This window comes from Setaria viridis, chromosome 3 (assembly GCF_005286985.2).
Source record: "Setaria viridis chromosome 3, Setaria_viridis_v4.0, whole genome shotgun sequence".
In the NCBI taxonomy this organism is placed as follows: Eukaryota; Viridiplantae; Streptophyta; class Magnoliopsida; order Poales; family Poaceae; genus Setaria; species Setaria viridis.
This window is the reverse complement of record NC_048265.2, coordinates 48,597,560-48,621,762: the sequence shown is the minus strand read 5'-3', so window position 1 is coordinate 48,621,762 and position 24,203 is coordinate 48,597,560. Positions and strand designations below refer to the sequence as shown.

The 24,203-nt window shown below is 45.5% G+C and overlaps 2 protein-coding genes across 3 annotated transcripts; both read right to left on the bottom strand.

Annotated features, from left to right (window-relative positions):
* Nucleotides 1-210: 210 nt before the first annotated feature.
* On the bottom strand, nt 211-7,145 carry LOC117847016 (uncharacterized). The gene is made up of 7 exons (XM_072292909.1): nt 6,411-7,145; nt 5,176-6,121; nt 5,001-5,091; nt 3,404-3,456; nt 2,200-2,297; nt 1,301-1,447; nt 211-1,186 (listed from the first exon to the last, which is right to left on the bottom strand). The coding sequence occupies exons 5-7, from the start codon at nt 2,290-2,292 to the stop codon at nt 557-559; spliced, it is 870 nt and encodes a 289-aa protein (XP_072149010.1). The 5' UTR covers nt 2,293-2,297; nt 3,404-3,456; nt 5,001-5,091; nt 5,176-6,121; nt 6,411-7,145; the 3' UTR covers nt 211-556.
* A 2,369-nt stretch (nt 7,146-9,514) lies between these two features.
* Nucleotides 9,515-14,796, bottom strand: LOC117847015 (nuclear transcription factor Y subunit A-10). 2 transcript variants are annotated; one of them, XM_034728147.2, is made up of 6 exons: nt 14,654-14,796; nt 13,596-14,056; nt 11,585-11,685; nt 11,369-11,437; nt 10,707-10,850; nt 9,515-10,424 (listed from the first exon to the last, which is right to left on the bottom strand). In XM_034728147.2, the coding sequence occupies exons 2-6, from the start codon at nt 13,891-13,893 to the stop codon at nt 10,032-10,034; spliced, it is 1,005 nt and encodes a 334-aa protein (XP_034584038.1). In that variant the 5' UTR covers nt 13,894-14,056; nt 14,654-14,796; the 3' UTR covers nt 9,515-10,031. The 2 variants fall into 2 exon arrangements, with proteins under 2 accessions (XP_034584038.1, XP_034584039.1); XM_034728148.2 differs by lacking the exon at nt 14,654-14,796 and adding an exon at nt 14,443-14,623.
* Nucleotides 14,797-24,203: the final 9,407 nt, after the last annotated feature.

Below are 24,203 nucleotides of genomic sequence, written 5' to 3'. Positions count from 1 at the left end.
TTCAGTCAGAATCCATTCAAATTCAGCTAAAAATGAATCCATTCAAATTCAACTGGATCGGGCAATCTCACAAGAATGATATGCAGGTCTGGGCTGCAACGCTCGGTGTCCCTGCAACAGAAACTTCGAATTCGGCAAAAATATTGGGCATACTGGCACTTCCGTACAGGCAAAACTTTTCACGCATATCAAACGCGCATGCCAACCAAATTAACAAAATCCAAGATTTGATGCCATTCATAAACCAGGTCCATACAGCCATTCAGTTTAGGCATACTCCGGTCCGGCATACAGCCTTATTAAGAAAATTCCACCAAAATCCAAGGAACTAGGTAGCATTGTAAATAAGAAGAAATAGGTCCGAGTCCAGGTGAACTCCAACCTGGGAGCTGGGCTCAGCACATAGCCTTATTAACCAAACAGGTTCAGAAACTTCAGAAAATCTGAGAAACTGGAGTCAGGACACAAGCAAAAGAGAACAGATAGATAGCCATCAACGAGAGAACTGATAAGCAAGCCTACATTATAAGGCTGCAAAACGATGGCAGGGGCAGGCCTAAGAGGGACCTGCCGCTGGTTCCCACCCTTGTAACTTCGCCATTACTTTGTTCACATCATAGTGGCCGTCGTCCGCGGCCTCATCATAGCCAGCGTTGTTCATGACGGTCAGAAGGGTGGAGAAGTCAGGAGCCTGGAGGCGCGCCACGTTTTGAAACTGCTCCGAGACTGGGTCGGTGCTGTACCTGTTCCCCATCATGATCTTGAGGAGCGTGGTGGGATCAGGCGATTCCAGGTTCAGGATGCTGCTGTAGGCGAACTCGCCCATGTTTTCCTCCTCGTCGTTGGTAGCCACGATGGGCCAATAGAAGTCTCCTGCGGTGTTGCTGACAGGAACCTTGCTGCCAGAGGTGGCCTCATCGTATCCACTGGTTGCGGTGAAGGGCCGAAACATGACCTTACCAATGTTTTCCCCGCCTTCATTGGTTGCAATAGAGGGCCAATAGAAGCCCATTGCAGGAGTGCTGCTTTGCAGCTCGCTGCCAACAGTGGTCACATCCTGGTAGCCATTGGCTGTGATGAAGCCTCTTAGCGGGGCGCTGAATGGAACCATGATGCCTCCATTGGTACCTTCTTGGTTGCCCGTGGTCTTGACAAAGCGCCCTTTAGGATCTCTTGGAATGTGCTTCTGCATCAACAGATAGTAGTTATAGAAACGATAGAAAGAAAACAAAGGTGGGAGCAATATTGATACTTCACTATGGGCAAATCAGGACGCTGCCCAGAGTTACATGGGACGTACCTTAACTTTGAGCCCCCTTCTCTCCCTTGCTTCTTTGATACGACGGCGACGTTCACGCAGCCGAATGATAGCATCATACTGCCTTTCACTGACAAAAGCTGGTGCATCACCTGCTGTAACAGGTGGGAGCAGCTTCCGGCCAACAGCCTACATTTCAAAAAAGAGAAATCAACAAACATCGAAGGATTATTAGCGATCCAAACATCGCTTTGACAGATAGCACCTCCAACTTATACTCCTCTACTCTCATGATATTAAAATTTGAAAGTACTCATGGCAGGATATTACTGGAGGTCATCCCTTTACCTTCTCATGTTATTGGCAAGTCATGACACTGCTAAAAGAGAAGGGTGACCTAAAGGAAGAATAAAACTATCAATGAACCTAACTACACATAGACATGTATCAACACTGAAACAAGTTTCTAAGTTTGAAATAATTTGGATGAATCAGTATGAAATGTCTGCATTTTAAAATTTGAGTTTGTGCTAAAGTAAGCTTACATATATACATCCTTCTATCACGACAGTGTTTGCATACATCTAATGTTGAAAGAAGCTCGCATAAGTTGAATTTAAGGAAAATTCAGTGATCTTACTTTTAATGTATTCTACATGCTACTATTGCACACAAGTCGAGAATCAAGCCTGTCACATACTCATTTAAGGTGATTACATCTTAATTAACTTAAAATAAACGTTCATTAAAAGGAACTTAATAATCATCTCATTTAATGAGAAAGTAGGCCATATTGCTTATCAGAATTAGGATAGTTGTTAGAACCATGAACCAATAATTCAGTAAAAAACGGACGTTCAGAAAAGAATTGCATTATGCCTGCAGTCCAAATGTAGTTGACTTTGTCTATTCAAGAAAACAAGGTCGACGGAATAACTTACCATTGGCTGACAAGCACCCATCTCAGACGAACCATTATACTCCGCAGACATATTTGGTATTGCAGGAGCAGAGCACTCAGATGCCTTTGCCATGTTCCCTGGATCAAAATGCCAGAGCAGCTACTGTTACATTTCAGTATCCAAAAAATCCATCAAGGGTCATTACTGAAAAAGAGGTGAACTACATCAAAGAATAATTAAGTAGATAGAGATAAAAAAAATCCGTCCATGCATGACAAAAATCTCAATAATCACCATGAAAAAGAAAGCTTTCCAAAAACTCTGATCAAGCCGATTATATGAATCAATTTGATGCTTTATGTAGAGATTGTTTCCTACAAAATATACTGAGACAATTAATGGAAATTCATGATTTTAGTATCTAGCTGACCATCACTAGTATTATCTTGTGCTTGTGCATGCGCCTAGATTCATTATAGTCTAGCTAGTCAAATCTATGCTGACCATCAGTACTTGGATGAAGGTTCTGGATTATCTCCTTTTATTTTCTTGGTTACAAAAGTCATCATCATTGGGAAAACTGTACAACAGATAAATTCAATGGTGAATACGATCTATGATATCAGATCAGGGCCTATTTGAAGTGCAGGAAATTCTTGACAAACAGTTAAATACATTAATTCCTACCACGAGTGTGACTACAGGTCAGTTCAGACATGGAACAGAGTGGATATAGGTCTGATCCGAAGCAGCCATAGATCAACTAATGAATCGAATGCATAAAGAATGAAAGTGACAATTTTATAATGTACTGGATTGATGATAATTAACACAAAAAAAATAAATCGCATGTGTCATACTTCACGAGTTCACATTACAGTGAGTCAATGATCAAAATCCATAGTAAAGGATATTAACATTTCACAGATGAATCACCTTTTATAAAATATCCAACTTTTAAATTTATTGGCTACTGAATACAAATAGAGTAGATATTGCTCACCCGTATCTTGAACCAAATCCCATAAAATTCCATAGATGAATACACGACATACAACACACTAATCATTGTTTAGAAAACACATCCTATGCAGATTTTTCCCATTTCTACTATTGGGTCAGACATAAATCGTTCTTCTCTTTTTTTCGCTCCTAATTCCAACTACCTAACTGTACCCATCATCCATGGTCTACGTATAAAAGTACAAATATGTATTAAAGATAGAGATTACAGGCTCCTCACCTCGAGACAATGATAGAGTAACAGCTTCAAATCCAGTCCGCGAAGCTCACCATCTGAGTTGCATAACCACGAGAATGCAAAAAAAAATCATATAGTAAAATAATGAAAAAAGTATGAACAGAGAAGCGGTATGAAAAAAGAGATGCATTAAAAAAACTCCGGATACTGCATAGAATGTTGAAATTTGGGAGTTGTCATCGCACAAAAAGGATCAGATGGAGTTTGGAAACATATAGTGTAAAATACGGCCAAGCTAGGCATGATAACCCCAACATCGTAACAGAAGATATCCAAGACGTGCAAAAGAAGGTTAAGAAAGCAAGTACCACTACTGGTAAGGAGGCAACACAGATTTTGGGGCAAGCGAGACAGAGAGGACGCTGGTGGATGCGTATATATAGCCAGTGATGGCCTAGGAGTGGTAATGTTCGCCTTCTCAAATAAGATCCACAACAATCTATTGCAGATCCGCTCCTTAATTCTCAATAACAATATCATATCTATTTAGAACACCAAAATGTCGTTAGTATATATATGCGATGGGTAGAACGACACTGGCAAGAGAACCTTCTGCGTGACTGATTAAATGCTATAGATAGAAGATACACATACGACAAATGGAAAATATTCAAAACAAGAATGATAATGGCGTCTACAATCTAGATAGCTATTGTCTATTTATTGTATCCAACAATATAAAACCGAACCGAACTGGATACGCTAGGTTTAATTTCAAAAACCCGAAATAAGAGTTTCCTATTTTAACGAGCCAGAAGATGGGACATACTGACTGATAACGTTTCCAGTTGACTTGTCTAATATTCTTAAGTAAACTTTTAGATTGCCATATGTACGAGTAGATATTACAATGTAGATGCTCTATTGAATAGTGATGCGCTATCATTAAGTTTTAGCTATCGTCTAATGGCATCGTTCATAATTAACTTTAGCTTTAGGTCCTTGGTGCTATGTGAATGTGAGTATGTTGTATCCCTGCAGGTAATATTACAATGGAACTCAATGTTACTGTTGTGTTTCATGTAAATTTGTAAACAAGCATTTGTAGGCTCCATGCCTAGTTAATTCAGCAAAAGTCCACAAACTCCAGATACGCTTGCTGTGTAAACAAGATGTCATACCATCACATTGTGAGCTGGATTGTACTATCATTAATTACAAATGCAAGTCGTTTCTTTGACCTTGGATGACCATGCAACATGACACAATTATTGTTTGGTCATTTTGTGTTTGAGGTTCAGTGAAATGACCAATTCCCGCTTATTTGTAAACTTGCAAGAAACCTTTCATAACGAATTATCTACTCTCACTTAATCATGACGCAATTGAAGTCCATTTTTGCAATTCAAAATGCATGAATATCTATTATCAATCCTTCTTCTACACTTTCAAGTCTCTTATTATTGCTCTTTGTTGACAACTTGGAAAATTACTCTGGTCCCATCATATTGCATTTCTAAAACTATCGACCGGTTACTACAACTTATCGCACGTCCTTTTTCAGTTCTCAAAGTTACAAAGAAACCAGTACCATGGAAATGCCGAAATGATGCAATGAAAATCTCAGTTCCCTGCTAACCTCGTAAACATGCTCCGTTAATCTACGTAAGATTGCCATTTGGCAGTGCCAATCTCCTCTGAGCTCATCCAGGTGTTCCATAGCAGGCAGCCTGCAAGCAACAACCCCGAAAATTCTATCATCCAACAATGTGAAACCATTCAGAAACAGACGATCACAACTGAACTGCCACTACCATGGATGCCGGTCAACCGGCGGCCTCATGCCGCCTCCCTTCCCAGTGCCCAGCAAATCCGATCCCAATTCCCGAAGAGGCGGGGTGCTTATGCCGCCACCGGCGGGAAGGTGAGCAGCGCAAGCGCCCTCTCCGGATCGGCGACAGCACGCCATGCTCCTTCCGCCGCCTGACCAGAGCGCGGCCCATCCGCGCACACCATTCCTTGCCTCCGGCCGCCGCCGCTGCCACCAGCGCGGGGTGTGGAAGGCTCTGGCCCCAGCATTAGCGCGGAGGCAATTTTTTTCCGGCAAGATCCAGCATTTGGCCCTGGCCCCAGCTAGTACTATCAACAATATTTTTCCGGCAAGATCCCAGAACTAATGTTTCCAGGAGAATTAGGCGGTGAGTGAAAACAACCACAGTGCCTTCAGCAAAGAATGAAAATGAATTGCCTACCAACAGCCAAATGGTGGGAGGGAGGGACGATCCCTGACCCAGAATTGGTAATGCCTGGCAGCTTTTGCCGGTTGTGGCCAGTTCCTAGCATTTGGCTGTCCGGTAACCCCTCTAGTCAAGCTCTGAGGAGGTCACAGCAGCCCTCAGAGGCTGCTGGCCACTTGAAGGGGTTACCGCCATGCTCACCAAGTCATCGTCCATGATGCTCGAGAGCGGGTGAAAAACGGAATGCAGAGGTGATGAAAGCTGTGGTAGTGGTCCACATCTTCATGATCGTATATGCTTGACACCTCCGAGCCCGACAGACTTGAGACGCTGCTCAGGTTGCCCAGATCTGACTGCTGGATCTCTGAACTTGGAGATGACACCTGGCACATAAGCGGATAGCTGACCATTGCTTTGCCATTGCCAGGGTCCTTGCCGTTGGACTCTTTGTGTTCAGAAAACGTCCACCAGAGCCTCTTGCACGACACAATGCATGCAGATGGCGCGACTCCTGGAGATATGGCTGCATCAACAAAGATATTTGACATGAATGGCAGCAAACAACAGAAGATATGTTGCATGGCATGGTGATATAGGATCAATCAGTCAAAGGTGGCAGTTAAGGAGTTCGATTAATAGTTTGAGATGTGACTCATTCAGTCATGCAGATATGGCTGCATAATTAAATGTACTAGCATCAATTTTAGAAGACAACAGAAGATTTGTTGCATGGCATGGTGATATAGAAATATAGAATCATTCAAAGGTAACAATTAAGGAGTTCAATTAATAGGTTGAGACGTGTGAGATACCTTTCTGGCTTTCACCAGCCTATTTACCCTCTCTGTTTTGGCACGGGCACGGCGCCAACGAAAGATGCCTTCAAATTGCTTCGCATGTTCAGTGGTATCCGCATACACCCTCCAGGTTGCATCCACAAATATAAATGGGGAAAACAAGAGCAACTCACGAATATTCTACAGATTTCCTACTTGACAAATGGCAGCATCAAATAAAGATATTTCCTTTCTGTATTCTCATTAGGATACCAATTCCACAGAAAAGATTTGGCTTCCAGCCCCACATTTATAAAAGAAAATATCACGATACTATAGCTAATACACCTGCTCATCCATCGCCAGTACACTTATCTCCTGGATTACCTTGTCTTTGTTCTATTTTTTTCATGGTTCAATATTATAGTGGCCAATCTCCTTTTATTTATTGATGAAAACATATAAGCACTTAAAGGATGGGGCACAGGTGAATTTCATGTTCATAAACAGTTAAAAACAGTTTGAAAAACAGGGAAAATCTGAAAATAACTAATGCATGAATTTCCAAAAATGTGGAATTTAGTCGATCACTAAAATAAGTTTTCGTTTTTACATATATGTATTGGTTTTGTGATATGTTACCACAACTACAAATTCAGTCAGAAATTCCATAGATGTCTGGTCTGAAACTAATACAACCTACCGTTGCTCCCATGGGAAGCGGAGAAAGCAGGCCATAGTGTTGCCCAGCATAAGGATTATTAGCAGAAACCTAACACCACAAAAATCAGTCACCAGTCAGCAGCACGGAATGAAGAAGCATTTTGAATTGTTATGTCAGGCAAAGTAAATTTTAATCGCAAAGAAGTTGTCTCCATACATATGCATACACAAAGTAAATGGACAGTCATAACATTGATTGACCAAGGCCCGGCTCAAAACGACCATTGTAGACTGCGAACGGTGGTTGCAAAGCAACAGTGGCAGAGTGTTCTGAACCTTTCTCCCCTTTACCTGAAACCAAATGAAACAAAACACAGAAGCTCTCAGGAATGGTCCTTTGGCTCTTTCTATCCCAAAATAAAAGTAAAACTGCCATAGATCCAACATTCAAGTTGCTAGAGCCAAGAATCTGTTTACGGATAACTAAAATATTGGATACTAAGAAAAGAAACGAATCAACACAAGTAAATGGTAGTGCATATGAGAAGAACATCATTCATGAGTCCCTGTACCCATGACATTGTAATTTACGGTGTTTGATTGGAAACACTACACGGGTGCAAGTATAAAAAGGATCAAGTTTATTAAGCAACTAACAGTATCTTATTTTTGGAAATCATTGTTTGATTGCGTAGCAAATGCATAATTCAGAAGGTTATGGTTGTTTCTGGGGGTTCAGACCAGCTCGGAATGAGAGGGGAAAAAATACTTATCATAAAAAATCAATATTCTCTGGCACATATTAAAGGCTTGGATCTTATATCAGGTGCCTGTCAAATAAGAGAAAGCAACTACTCTACTCCAGGTGTGTATGAAGAAGGTACCAACAATCTTACAGTAGCTATACTACTTCATTGAATCAAACCGTGGAGAAAATGTAAATGTGCTATACTATGACCAATGAAGAAGAGCACATCATGACCTTTGGAATCCTAGAAAATGCTATCCGAGGATATAGGGACAGGTCAAATTTAGAAGCAAACATGAAGTACATGTGTACCAGGTACCAAGAATAGATGAAATCATGGAAACTTTCTATCCTAGGCAGTTGCCAAATGTAATGAAAGATGGCATACAGGCAAAACAGACGATCGCAAGTGAACTGCTCACTACCATGGATGCCGGTCGACTCGCGGCCTCCAGCCGCCTCCCTCCCTCCTCCTCGTCCACCAGAGAAGCGGGATGCTTACGACGCCGTCTCCTCAAGAGCCAAATAGCGGCGGCGGGAAGGTGACCAGCGCACGCCCCCCCCCCCCCCCCCCCCCCCCCCCCGCGCTTCTGATCAGCGGCGGCATGCCATGCTCCTTCCGCCGCCTGACCAGCGCGCGGCCCGTCCACGCGCACCATTCCTCGCCTCCTGCCGCCGCCACAAGCGCGGGTGCGGAAGGCCATGGCGCCAGCATTGGCGCGGAGGCGAAGCGTGAAGCCCTCGGGTCTCGCGGGGAGGTGGGTGGAGACGGCGAGGCGGCGCGGCTGAGCGAGCCAACGGCGGGACCAAGGCGAGGCCGGAGGCGGCAGGCGGCGGCAATAGTAATTTTGCAAAATGGACCCTAAATCGGATCGCGACTATTCATCGCGATCCAAGTATTTGCAAAATAGTACCCTCGTATTTATATATATAAGTCCCTGGTTTGGATCACGATCCGAATATTTTCACTTAAACCCCTAATTTGGATCGTGACTATTAATTGCGATCCGAATATTTTCACTTAACCCCCTCATTTGGATCGCGACTATTAATCGCGATCCAAATATTTACAGATCAGTCCCTCCGTTGGGCGACTCCCCTGGCTCCCGCCCGTCGTCGTCCGGCGGCGGCGGCTCGTCGTCGAGGACGGGCTCGCAACCGCGGACCGAAGCCGTCGCTACCGGCGGCGCTGCGTGGGGACCGACGGAGATGGCCGCCGCCGTCGCCCGCCCTGTCCGCCCCGCGCGGCAGGCCGCGCCACTGGAGTAGCTCTGCACGAGCATCGAATCGTCGTCATCTTCTCCGGTACCGTCGTGGCGCCTTCGCTGCGTGGTGGTCGCACGCTTATTGGCTCCCGCGCCGGCGAGACGGCATGATGATCCTCTACAACTGCTCGTGCCCGGCACTCAGCACCAAGAAAGTAGCGTCCTATCTGGATTTTCTTGGCCCATAAAGCCTGAAATGGCTTGATTTCCATTGCAAATCAAGCCTGAAAACCCGAAAGGTTTAGTTTGAGTTTCCAGTCAATTTGGCTCAACGGTCTGGATTAATGAAAATTTAATCTGCACATTCACATCAGACACAAATTAGATGCAGGAGCCTGATAGGATTTCCACATACACAATGCCTTTTTTTTTTTGCAGATTCGGCATATCCAAGCATATAGCTTCAAGCAGCATCCATTCTTTGCCCCTGCTTTGCAAGAGACATGCAGTGCAACACAGCAAAATACAAACCAAGCCCAAAGTCTCAGTAGTCAACACATTATTACATTACCAAGTTCAAGCTTTCAACACACCGCATGTTACAAGGTCCACACAAAGCTTCAAGCGCACCACAATACAATCACACACAAATCCATAGTCTTCACACTCAATCAGACTCCAAACATACTCCACTAGTCCACTTCCAGTACCTCTGAAGCTTCAGACGAGTCCGAAGTTTCAGGCTTTATTCAGAAAACTACATCGAAACCTGCTAGGAGTTTGGTGTTGGTAGCTAGTACCACCAACAATTTTTTTCGGGGGGCAAGGGGTGTTCCACTCACCACAAGATCCCAGAAATTGAGTTTCTAGGAGAATTAGGCGACGAGTGGAAACAATCACCATGCCTTCAGCCAAGAATGAATTGCCTACCGACAGCCAAATGATGGGAGGGACGATCCCTGACCCGGAGCTGATAACGCCCGGCAGCTTCTGCCGGTTGTCGCCAGTTCCTAGCATTCGGCTGTCCGGTAACCCCTCTAGTCATGCTCTGAGGAGGTCACAACAGCCCTCAGAAGCTGTTGGCCACTTGAAGGGGTTACCGCCATGCTCACCGTCCATGATGCTCGGGAGCGGGGTGAAAAACGGAGTGCGGAGGTGATCAAAGCTGTGGTAGTGATCCACATCTTCATGATCGTATATGCTTGACACCTCCGAGCCCGACAGACTGGACACGCTGCTCGGGTTGCCCAGGTCTGACTGCTGGATCTCTGAACTTGGAGATGCCACCTGGCGCATAAGCGGCTTGCTGATCATTGCCTTGCCGTCGCCACCAGCATCCTTCCCATTGGACTCTTTCTTTGTGTTCAGGAAACGTCCACCAGAGCCCCTTGCACGACGCAGTGCATGCAGATGGCGTGACTCGTGGAGATATGGCTGCACCAACAAAGATACTTGACATTAATGGTAGCAGACAACAGAAGATATGTTGCATGCCATGGTGATATAGCATCAATCAGTCAAAGGTGGCACTTAAGGAGTTCACTTAATAGTTTAAGATGTGAGTGTGAGATTCATGCAGATATGGCTGCATCATCAAATGCCCTGGCATCAATGGTTGAAGACAGCAGAAGATATGTTGCATGGGGGCAGGGATATAGAATCATTCAAAGGTAACAATTAAGGAGTTCAATTAATAATTTGAGATGTGCGAGATACCTTTCTGGCTTTCACCAGCCTATTTTCCCTCTCTGCTTTGGCACGGGCACGGCGTCGACGAATGATGCCTTCATATTGCTTAGCATTCACATAAATTGGTGCTTCTGTTGGCATATTCAGTGGTATACGCGTGCATCCTCCATTCTGCATCCACAGATATAAATGGATGAAAATTAAGAGCAAATCATAAATATTCTACAGATTTCCTACTTGACAAACAACAGCATCCAATAAAGATATTTTCTTTCCGTATTCTCATTAGAATGCCAATTCCAAAGAAAAGATTTGGCTTCAGCCCAACATTTATAAAAGAAAATACCACCATACTATAGCTAATACACCTGCTCGTCCATCGCCAGAACATTTATCCCCTGGGATTACTTTGTCTTTCTTTTATTTTTTTCATGCTTCAATGTTATATTAACCAATCTGCCTTTATCTATTGAATAGGATTGACAGTTAACATGTTGACTTGTTGAGGCACAGATAAAAAAAGTCTGAAAGGAACTAATGCATAAATTGCTGTGCTGAAAATGTGGAATTTAGTTTACCACTAAAATAAGTTATTGTTCATATATGTATTGGTTTTGCAATATGTTACCACAACTACAAATTCAGTCAGAAATTCCATAGATGTCTGGCCCGAAACTGATAGAACCTACCGTTGCTCCCACTGGATAAGGAGAAAGCAGGCCATAGTGTTGGTCAGCATAAGGATTATTAGCAGAAACCTAATACAACAAAAAATAGTCACCAGTCAGCAGTAGAGAATGAAGATGCATTTTAAATTGTGATGTCAGGCAAAATGCACTACAATTGTAATTACAAAAAAGTTGTCTCCATACATATGCATGCACAATGTAAATAGTCAATCATACCATTGATTGACCAAGGCCCAGCTCAAAACGACCATTGTAGATTGCGAACGGTGATGGCAAAGCAACAGTGGCAGAGTACTCTGCACCTTTCTCCCCTTTACCTGAAACCGAATGCCACAAAAGACAGAAGCTCTCAAGAATGGTCCTTGGCTTCTTCTATCTCAAAATGAAAGTAAAGCTGTCATCGATCCAACACTAAAGTTGCTAGAGCCAAGAATCTGTTCACAGATAACTAAAATTGTGGATCCTATGAAAAGAAATAAAACAGCATAATTAAATGACAGCGCATATGAGAAGAACATCATTCATGAGTCCCTGTACTCATGACATTATAATTTACGGTGTTTGACTGGAAACACTAGACATGCAAGTATAAAAGGGATCAGGTTTATGCAGCAACTAGCAGTATCTTTTTTTTTGTGGAAATCCTTGTTTGATTACATAGCAAATGCATAATTCAGCAGGTTATGGTTGTTTCTACAAGTTCACGGTAGCTCTGGATGAGAGAGAGAGAGAGAGATAAAGATGGCAACGGGTAGAAAATATCCGCGTGCCCATGGATATGAAACCCGATGGGCACGGATATGGGTCTAAGTCTGTGCCCGCTGGCACGGGAGTGGGTGTGACCCTAGACCCAACGGATATTTGCTCACGGCGTGAAAAAATGATATCCGCACCCGCAAACCTGCCAGACCCGCTCCAATGTCTGACATGTTGCCCCAACCCCAATACCATGTATATAAACTCATATTAGGGTTTCATTTTCTCCCTCCTAGCTCCTGCCGCCACAGTCACTCGGTCCCTCACTCCCTCCCGGCCTCCCCCCTTCCCCCATCTCCCCTATGGCCCCGTCCCGACTCCCGACCCAGGCCACCGCCCGCCAGCCGCCGCCCCTTCCCGCCGCCGGCCACCCCCGGAGGCCCGAATCCGCCCCTATCTCCCCCCGTCCCGCCGCCCGCCAGGCCGCCGCCCGCCGCCCCTTCCCGCCACCGGCCGCCCTCGGAGGCCCGGATCCGCCCCCATCTCCCCCCGTCCCGACTCCCAACCGAGTGCCACCACCCGCCAGCGCTGCCCCTTGCCACCATCCCTTGCCGACCGATGTTGCTATACGGGCACACGAGCATGCCCGCAGGCATGCGCTATCCACGGATAGCGGGCACGGGCACGGTTTTCTGCCCGTGTCGGGCGCGGTTTTTTGCTCACGGGCATGGATATCTGGAGCTTGTATCCGCGCGGATTTTACCCGTTGCCATCTCTAGAGAGAGAGAGAAATACTTATCATCAGGAAAAAAAGCTATATTTCTCTGGCACATATTAAAGACTTGGATCTTATATCAGGTGCCTGTCAAATAACCACTCCAGGTGTTTATGAAGAAGGTACCAACAAACTTACATTAGTGGAGAAAATCTAAACATATATTATGACTAATAGGGATACTTTTCGAATCCCAGCAAATGCTATCCGAGGATATAGCCATATAGGGACAGGTCAAATTTAGTAACAAACAGGAAGTACATGTGTACCAGGTACCATAAATAGATGAAATCATGGAAACTTTCTATTTGCTACTGACTCCCTTTTGTCCTAGCCTCCTACTCCTAGAAGAAATTTTGCCACACTCCTAAAAGAGCCTGCTTTCAGTGGAGTGGAGTACAGATAATCTGTAGTAAATATTAACACTATATTGCCCTTGTATATTATGCTTCATTGATTGTTGTACCAGTGTGAAGAAAGAGTTCCATGGTACATGGCATTCAAAAATCCATTAGAAGGGTAACCAATTCTACAAACACTTGAGTTCTATGATGGACTATCCCTAACTGTGAATAAGGAATGCAAACAAATGCTGCCAGATTTGCGATCGAACCTAGATTATTGCAATCTTAATCCTACACATGTGCCGCATCCCTCCCAAATCTTTTGTGCAGATTAAACTAGCCACTACTCCCAGTCACGTCCCTCGCATCATCTTATACTGACAAACAAGCACAAGCACAGAAGCATCCTCACCTTGCGCCACGGAGAACTTGAGGACTTCAGGGAGGCTGCCCCTCTCTGCGGCGGAAGCCTTCGGCGCCGGCGGCACCGGAGGATCCAGCAGCGCCTGCGCTCCCGGCACGACCTGGAACCGCGGCTCCCGGCACGCCGCCGTCGCCGTCGCCTCCGGCGCCACCTTCCCCTGGCCCAGCGCCTCGCCGTACAGCAGCAGCTGCGGCGCCGGGGCCCACCACGGCAGCGAAGCCCCTCCGTTGGAGATGGCGCCGGCGGGGACCTGCCCGAACCCCTCGTGGCTCCTGAAGCTCATCATCCTGCCGCGCCGCCGCACCTCCTCCTCCTCCTCCCAAGAAAGTCAGAGGCCGGAGCAGCCGAGAGCTTGGCTGGGCTTGGAAGGGCGGCAAGGCAACCACCTCAGATGCTGCGTCCGATGCTCGCCGGGGTGGATGTAGTTAAGCACCTAACCGAACCACCGACTGCAATCATGAGCAGCAAAAAACAAGTGGAGCGCTTGAGCAACAGATCAGGTGGTGGTGGTGGTGGTAAGATGCAGGGAAGAGAGGTGAATGAAATTGACTGTAAAAAGAAATTGAAGGGCAGGTGGTCAGTAAAAGGGTAAACAAGTGAGGAGGAAGAGTCTTCAGCAACAAAAACGTAGAGAAATGGATGGGGAAAATGCAGAGCAACAGGGGAGATGAAGCAGAGCAGAACCGAGGAGAGCAACTCTTCCAAGAACCAAATCAAGAATCGAGAAAAAAAGATTATATTTTTCAGAAAACAAAGCTGAAAAGAAGAGAGAGCAGAATCATCATAGAACTCAAAGGGAAAATCACGTGAATAGGGGGAAAACGCAAGATTGTACCGCCCCAAATGCAGATTCCACCACAGGCACAAAACCGGGGGGCTGAAGAAGCTATCAAGAAGAAGAAGAAGAGGCCATGCATGAACAGCAGCGGCAGCAGCAGAGGAAGCAAGAATCTCCGTGGGCGCAAGAAGGCACCAAACCGGAAGGATCCGGGATGAACAGAGCGCAGCGCAGGCGCGGGATGAGCAAGGAGAGGAGACCCACTCACATTTCAGCAGCAGGGGCAGGGAGGAGGAGGCACAGCCAGACGAGGATGGGGCCGGAAGAGGACGACAAGAACACTGCAGCAGAGATGGAGTGGTGGGAGAGAGAGAGACGAGGCGGAGGGGGGAGGGGGAGAGAGAGAGAGCGCGGGGGGGGGGGGGGGGGGGGGGGGGGGGGGGGGGGGGGGGGGGGGGGGGGGGGGGGGGGAGGGAAGAGGAGGAGACGGGACGTTGGGGGAGGCGCGTATAAATGGGCGTCTCTCACTGACACCGAGAAAAACCAAGGCAACAGAGGCAGGCTGCAAGTTGGGCGCCACGTCGGCCAGGGGATTGGCACGGGCGCCACTCACTCCCCGATGCGATGCGAGCAAAGCAGAAGAGGGCAGGGAGGTGGTGGTGGTTTTCTAAGCATCAGTACTTTACATTTTTTACTCTCAAATTGAGATTTACCCCTATTTAGTTGCAGTGACTAGAAAACATTATATGAGTTGATCAACGACTAAGGGGGCGTTTTCTTCCCGTGTCTTATTTTTAGCACGTGTCACATTGAATATTTAGATACTAATTAGAAGTAGTAAATGTAGACTATTTACAAAACCAATTACATAAGTGGAATCTAAACGGCGAGACGAATCTATTAAGCCTAATTAAGCCTAATTAATCCATCATTAGCAAATATTTACTGTAGCAACACATTGTCAAATCATGGACTAATTAGGCTTAATAGATTCGTCTCGCCGTTTAGATTCGTCTTATGTAATGGGTTTTGTAAACAGTCTACGTTTAATACTCCTAATTAGTATCTAAACATTCGATGTGACGGGTGCTAAAAATAAGTCAGTGGAAGAAAACGGGACCTAATGGGTGTTTGGTTAGCCCCCGCCACATCGAATATTTGGACACTAATTATGAGTATTAAATCTAGACTAATTACAAAACTAATTACACAACCTCTAGGCTAAATCGTGAGACGAATCTATTAAGCATAATTAGTTCATGATTTGACAATATGGTGCTACAGTAACTATTCACTAATGATGGATTAATTAGGCTTAATAGATTCGTCTCGCAATTTAGCCTAGGGGTTCTGCAATTAGTTTTGTAATTAGCTTATGTTTAGTCCTCCTAATTAGTATCCAAACATCCGATGTGACAGGGCTAAAGTTTAGCCCCCGGTATCCAAATGCCCCCTAAGTTACCCCTCATCATTGTTGCCTCTTCCTTTTTTTTTTCCTTCTCTGCCTCCCACGCAGGCACGCACAGCACACGCCCGAGCCCCAAATCCATGGCAGCTGCTCCCCCTCCTCCTCCCGTCACACAGCACACTCCTGCTCCAACTCTTACTCCTCCTGTCGTGCACCACCTTCACCGAGGACCTCCGCGGCGGCCGCGGCGCGTCCCTAAGCCTATGCTCGCAACCTCGCGAGGCCCCTCCCGGCGGGCGGGAGCGGCAGCGGGCGTGCGGGAGTAGCCGACGGGCCAGGAGCGGCGCGCGGGGGCCGGCGGCAGGTGGTCGGGGGCAGCAGGACGGGTGGGGTGGGGTGGGGAGAGGGAGGCACAGGCAATAATGAGGAGCGCAGGGTGTTCAGGGTACCTTCTAGTCACTATAAGCAACCCCTTGAGGACTAAGGCCCTGTTTGTTTTGCCGTTACTAAACTACTTTAGTCTCTCTTAGTCCCTAAATTGCCAAACAGGGTGACTAAAAGTTGCTAAACTACTAAAGTTTAGCCCTTTAGTCCTTAAGGGGTTGCTTACAGGGACTAAAGGTACTCTGGACACCCTGTACCCCCCATTAATGCCTCGTGCCTCCCTCCCCCCACCCCACCCATCCCGTCGCCAGCCCCCGGCCTCTCGGCACCCGCCCCACTGCCAGCCCCTGCTCACCCCACCGCCGGCCCTCGCCCGCCGCTCCGGCCCGCCGGCCGCTCCCGCCTTCATCTGCTTTTTCTCCATGGAAACGCTTCTGGACTTGGATCGATGCATTTTGCTAGCTGTGGCTAGTTGTTTCTAGAAACGTTGACCGGGCTACCGTCGCGTGCCACCCCCGTACCTGCGCCGTCGCCCTGCCCCTTCGTCGCCTCCGTACCCCTGCGCCGCCGCTCTCACGTGTGTTGTGCGTGCCTGCATGGGGAGGCAGAGAAAGAAAAAGGGCAGGGCAGGCAGTGGTTAGGGACAGATTGGTCATTGTTCAACTGCTTTAATGCCCTTTAGTCACTAGAACCAAATAGAGGGGCTAAACTTTAGTCCCTGTAAGTGGGACTAAAGTTTAGTTTAATCTCTAAAGGAACCAAACAGAGCCTAAAGGGCTAAACTTTAGGTAAAGTTTAGCAACTTTTTAGTCATCCTGTTTGGCAATTTAGGGACTAAAAGGGACTAAATTTTAGTCAGAGGCAAACCAAATAGGGCCTAAGTTGCTCATTCCAATAGACTATCCGTTCCTCACTCTCTGAATACCAGCGGCTACCTTTAACTCTCCCCCTCCACAACTGATGTGTTGGTCCTGCATGTCATCCCTTTCCTCCCTCCTTCTTTTCCTCTTCTTCCCATCCCCCTCCCCATCCTCCTCATGCCTCCGCCGTCACACCACTTGCACCCCTCTCCCATCCCCCTCTTGCACCTAGGTCATGGAGCTGCTGGCGTTGGAACTCCGCCAGGAAGCGGTGGCCCGCGGGCCCCGCCGGTCCGACGCTGATGGGAGAGCCGCCGCCGCCGCCAATGTGACGTGGGGAGGACAATAGCGCTCGGTGGGGAGCTTGCCGCCCGGATCCAGGAGGCACTCGACCTAGAGCACCACGGTGTGGCATCCCTGCGGTGGATGGAGGCCGCCAGCTAGCTCCTCCTCATGCGGCCTTTGCTGTGCCGCCCCGTCCTCCCCGCCGGCTCCTCCCCAAGCTCCCTTTGCTCCGCCTCGACCGATCGACGGTGGTGCAGCGACGGCTTCCGAGAGGACGCGGTGCATGAGAAAGGGAAAGATGATGTGGCTGATGTGGGATCCACGCTTGGCAAGGCAGATGGGAAGGCATGTTAGGTTACCTAAGTTTGACCAGCGGGAGACCAGCGGGAGGAGGAATTTGGCCATTGGGATGGGCCAGCGAGGAAGATGTCGGCCTTCGCTGCGATGGAGTAGTATAATTACCTCCAGTGCGCAGGCGCAGAAGCAGAAGCAAGTGGTGGGGGATTAAAGCGGCTCTAATCATGGTGCTTGGTGCCAAATGACATGAAAGTACGCTGTGCAGTATACAGTATACTAAGATGGGTAAGGGCGCAGATTTTGTAGGGCACAGACAGTGGGCGAGTGACGGGGCGTCATCACTGAGCTCTGCGCAAGTAGTAGGAGTACTAGTCCAGTAGAGTGGCCAGCCGCAAGTTGCCAAGGTGGAGGACATGGCTGGCTCTAGTACGTCGATCGACCGGAGCTCACCGGCACACGTGGCGCTGCATGGCCACGGAGCTTTGACGCATTCCAACGCTATACATGCTAGCTGCATGAGTAGAGTAGCCTCATCTCCTGTAGATCGAATTTTTTACTGCCCAGTAGAGCGTAGAGTAGTAGCAAATGCATGTGTCAAGTCTGTGCTTGTACAGGAACCGGTTGACTTGACTGCTCAAGCACGTGCCTCTCAGGCGAAGCCAGTCAGCCTCAGGCAGGCTCCCCAGTCCCCACTCACTTTTCCACCTTGGCCGCTGCCGAGTCTTTATACGCTACCGATCTGTGGTCTCGTATCGTACGGATCGACGCGTACATGCACGTACGGCCGGCCATTCTTGGGTAACATACATTTATGCCTCGTGTACGTGCAGTCGTATACACGTATCGCGTGCGTGTACGTTCCTTTCACACGCTTGTACGTGTACGTACACTCGTACAGTACACTACTAGTAGTTTTTAGCAATGCCCGTAGGAATACACCCCTAAAGCTGCTGGCCAGTAGTGTACCGGTATTCATTGTTACCCATGCATGCATGCGTGTGCATTAACGGCGCGCCGTCAAGTCTCTGCATGGGAAACTACACTCGCTTTTATTACTGGTTGAAAAAAGAATTTCTAGTCCCGGCAGCTTTTGAAAACGAAACGGCTATCTGTTCATCAACGGCATAAAATGGCTACCCCTGTTTATCGAGGAAATGCTAGTTCCATGCAAAAAGTAAGTGCGAAATGGTACGGCCATTTTTTCTTCTTCTTCTTTCAACAATGTATACAGTAAAAAAGACAGTGGAGCTGGATAAAAGTATTTCTATGATTACATTTTTTATATTCAGGGTTCTCCATTTTGTTTCCACCTTTTTCGGTCCTCATCGAGATCACCGAATGAAATTAGCAAAATTTTGGTCGAAATTCAGGTTGAAAATGTGACATTTCGGTGAACAGTACTTTCGGTGGTGGTCACCACCGAAAAACCGAAATTTTGTGAAATTCGCGAAACTTGGGCCAAAATTTTTATCACTGCTTATATATCTCCAGTGGACTAACATTGTGAAATGGTTTCTTATCTCCAACTGTTTGGACTAACCTGCGTCAGCACGTAGTAACAAACAAAATAGGCGAGCCATTCGTTACTCCATTGTTATCGTAAAAGGCATGAGTCATTAGCATAATTATATCAAGGTTAGTGCTTCAGGAGTAGGATTGCTCACCGAGAGTTAGTGCATTGTCACACCCTAAAATTTTTGAATTTTAGGATGTGATTAGAAAGAATAATTAAACAATGAAATGAGCTAGTGAAATCAGAATGAAAGATAAGTAAAGTTTACCGGATAAAAAATGAATTAGAGATGACTAATGAGGCAATTTAGGGTTCTATAGTGGTGATGTTGTGTTGGAGTCCACATCACTTTGAGCTGGCTTGTTAGCTACATGTGAATTTCACATCCTTGCAAAAAGGTAATGAGAAGTTTCCCTCTGATAATGAGCAAGTACGGTGACATCAGCTCGTATGTGCAATGTTTTGAATTCTCCTTTGATAATTGAGTTGACGAAAAAGAACATATATGTATTCGTCAATCTCAGTAATAAGCAATGATTTTGTTAAGGAAAAAGAGAAATACTGTTAAGCATTGGAGCTTTCATCTTTGATTTGAGTTTCGAGACGGTCATGGTCATGGAGAATGTTTTTTTAAACGATGGTCATGGAGAATGTTGTGTACCATGTCATTGGAGATGGACTCAATTTTCACCCCTAAGAATATCTTAATAGTGATACGCATATCTGCGTTCACTGTGGTTTTACATTATCCATGTAGATCGGTCTTAGAGAATTATTTTAGTTTTGAAAAGGCATATAATGTTAATCATCTCTGTAAATGAACCCCTAAGGACGCATGAACCACAAAGAACTTCAGCTTTGATTTGAGTCATCTATCTTTAATTTTTCAATGATTTCAGGTTACATGCCTTTTGCAGGCCCTAAAAATCAGATCACCGAATGCCTAAATTGGTTTTTCAGAGGACCCTATCCATAAACCTAACTTACTTTTCAATACAAAAGGAAAAACAAACAAAGTGTTTAAAAATACCAGGAGAGATCACCACCAAAAAAAGGTGATCTGAAAAGCCAGTTCATTAGTGGAGAGGCAACTAGCAGCCAGACTGGTACGGGAACACATCTACCACATTTGCAGCCGATCGAATCCAGTTCTGCCTAGCCTTTCTAGGAAGAGTATAGCAAATTTCTTATTGTCATCTTCAGGGAACAAAGGAGTATGACCCAGTAATGTCTTGACAAGTAGGGGTGGTCTTTTGCCCCAATGCATCTTGTAAGCAATCTTTTGACTTGTTTAAACTTTCAGCCTCAAACTATGAGTTCTCTGTAGATTATGCTTAGTGGAGGGCTATGAGTTCTTTGCTTCAAAAGTTGCTGGATGGCCACTTGGCCCATTACATTATGCTTCTGCATACATAAGCTCTTACGTTAATCTCCGTGCCTCGTTCATTTCCATTTTGCTTTTGGAGTCGTCTGTGTTCTCTTCGACATTGTCTAAAACCTCTTTTCCTCCTTAATTGATTGGAGAGCTCCAACCAACTTTCGTCAAACATTAGGAGAGAAAATAAGGAGAGCCATTCGAATATTATCAACATGATTATTTTGAAATACCTCAACTAATTTTAGCAACATAATTATTGTCTGGAAGGTAAACGTCTAATCCACATTGCGCACATGCTTCATGGTTTTTTTCTTCAACTTATGAGTAACTGTTGATTATTTTAAAAAAACAACTATTGTTCATGGGATTTTATATTGTTCTTATAGTTCAAAATGCAATTGTAATTTTTGTTTAAAAAAAAGCATGAGGGCTGTTGTATCATTGAAGAATGAAGCATGTGAAGTTAGTGTGCTTTCAGTGTGCAGTGTAGTGCCTGCCCTCTTTCTCCTCTACTTCTTTTTTCTATACCTCCAACTTGTTCTTATCTTCTCCCTCTTTCTGAAAAAACCCTTTATCTCCTCCCTGTTTCTTTTAACGCTCTTTGTTGAGTTGCTTCTTTCCAGTGCCTTTTGATAACACCGGATTGCCTTTTCAGAGGGCACTGAAAAGTTGGATCCATTTCATACAAGCATTTTTTTGCTCCCACGTACAACTTCAGCAACATGTATGATAAGCTCCAAACTCTGAAACTTCATCCTTCAGATTGAGGTTCAGGTTCAGCCTGCGACACCTTAGCCTGTCTCCTGCATTTTGCGCAACTAAGAGATTTTGCAAATCTGTAGAAATGCTAATCCTACTCTTAATGGTTGATCGAATGTAAAAAAGGATGATGAACAACAGGATGAAAGTGCAAACTAGTAACAAGAAGATTCAACTAAAGCAACAGGCACATGGATCCAACACAAGGAAAATAGCAAGTCAATGTCTAAGATTCATGTATATTCTAATTCCAAGATGGGAAGATTCAAGTCGTCGGTCATATCCCAATTTGTTTACGCAACCAAATGCAACATGGTTGTTGCTGGAATGGAGACAGCAAAAGAACAAATTTTTATTTGCCAACAAAGTCAACTACTTCTTCGCTCTTGTATCTGGCTAGCTGCACATTATGATCTAACTTGCCTGACTATTCCTAGTGTTTGGTCATTAACATGTCAACAACATATAGTAGTGAACAAATTGCAGCTAGAAAGATTCGCACAGATCAGACTGGTTTTGAAAGAGAAGTGACCATTTAGAGATGGCCAGGTAGAACAGTGCAATGCCTCACCTTGGACGAAATTCCATTTTAAGAGCGCAGTTGAAAAATAAAAGTTTCATTTCAAACGATGAAAGATTCAAACAAAAAAAAAGGTACCTCCTTCCTGTTTCTTGAACTCTCTACTACTGCTTTGCAGTGCCTTATGTTAACATTGGATTGCCTCTGACAGGCACTGAAAATTTTGGATGGATTTCATGGAAGCATTCTTTGCGAGGAAGATTCATGGAAGCATTCTTTTTGCTCACACATCTAAAGCTCAGCAGGGTTCTCCAGCGCCCAGTGGATTTCATGTAGGCTTTAAATGGGCCGGATATCCAATCTCTCTGAGCCCGTTGTATGGAGATCAACGCATATGGGCCGTTAGATCTCAAAAATTAGTTTGCATTCAACGACCAAAGTGGTTTGGTGGTGGGTGGCCCATGTTTCACTTCGCTCGTTGAGTTTCGATCGGACATCAACATCGAGTGGTTTTCAATACAAAATCGTGCCGAATTTCCGGTATAATTGAAGTGTTTGAGGCAGACAGGCCACCAGACTGTTTTGAAAGCACACTCTAGTGGCATCATTCTATTGTTTTTATTTGCATATACATAAATAATGGTTCAACTTACTAAATATTATTATCTCTTGCAGAATATATAAGGAGTGGCCTTTCGGTGTTGTTCGTCATGTCCTCTTTTTGTTCGGCGACATTAGCCAAAGTCTCGCAAAACAAAATAAAAGTGTGAACTAAAACATGAAGCAAAGAATAAGTTCCTTTTTCACTTTTTTTTAGCCGGACCTTTTTATCTTTTTCTTCTTCTGGGATAGAGCAGTGTGAACGTTCACCGTATTATCCACTGCACCAACCACTGTTCATCGTCTGCCAGTCTTGCAACATATCTGTACCATACACCTGTCAAGATACCAGCCCTTTAAAAAAAGATTCCCTGGCAAATTTGACAACACTTGATTCAAAATCCTCTGGCAAAACATGAACAGCATGAGGTGAGACCACAATTTACGATTTTTCACACCATGCAACACATAAATCTTTCCACAAAATACTTAGGTTCAGATGTTTCTTTAAACGGCGGCAAGAGCTTTGCCGCAGGTTTTGCATGACTGATTCTGTCATACTCATACCTACCTAATTCTGGCACATCTGCACTAGTTGAAGTGTTCAGATACTGGAACTCAAAAGTCTGCGGTACATACCAAGGGCGTGATCGGTAGCGGGGAGGGATCCGTAGCGGGGAGGGGGTCGTCCTAGTCCATCCGGCATCATTTCGTGCACTTGAACCTAGTTTGGTTCCCCCACCCGTACCATATGCCTGCACCGCCTCGTTTACTTGCCCTTTCTCGTCCCGTATCCCTTCGTCCGCAGAAATATCCCTTCCCTCGCGAGCCGGGATGGCTTGGTGCACGTATGGTGCATGGGTCCATGTGTCAGTCACATAGAACTTCGATACTTGCATGCATCCAAACAAAATCTCATGATCAACAGTAAAAACAACCAATCATGACTACCTGCACGAGCGCATCCTGGCCACAACCAATCACGCCCTAAGTGCAATCAAAAGATTGCACATCATATTACAGGATTCAGCTGAAAGCATGGAAGGTTACATTGCATCGCTGCCATCACCAGCTCACCACATTACTCCAGCATCACTGCAGTACCAATGCAACAGAGACAGGAAACCTACCTTGACATTATGATCACATTCTCATCATGCTGCTGTCATGAATTAGTGCACACAAAATCTCCTCCCAAGGACAAAGTTGCCGGCTTTATGGTTGTTGATTGAGCCCATCAGCATGTATGATAGTATGAAAATGCTAGCCCAGTGTCCCTTTCCATGCACCCACCTCCCTACCAAGAAGCAACCAAAAAGACAAGAAAAACAAAGGGAAACAAGAGGAGGAAAACATGGAAAAGTGCAGGAATCCACTTTTCTTTGGCCTAGATCTATGGTACGGCATATGGACCACTTAAGTTTCAAAAAAAAAAAAACATATGGACCACTATACTGGCTGCTTGCTAAGTAGATATAAACTAACTGAAGGTTTAAGATTTGCATTCTTCTGAGTAGATATAACTAGCAGAAGATTTAAAATTTATCGCAACAGATCAGAATTCAGAACTACTGGATACATCCAACATAAAACAATGATACTTTGAGTGTAATGGGTCGCCTAATGCTTGCTTGAGTTAGTTGTTTCATCGGTATTGGCATTGCACTTTTTAATCTTCAAGCTTTAAAAAAGGGCATCCCGTGCAAAGACAGGTGTGAAGCTGCAAGACCTTAGCCACATAGTTACAGATGACTTGAAAGGCAAGCCAATGGTATGACTTCAAACGCAAGCCAATGGTGCCATGACACAAATGA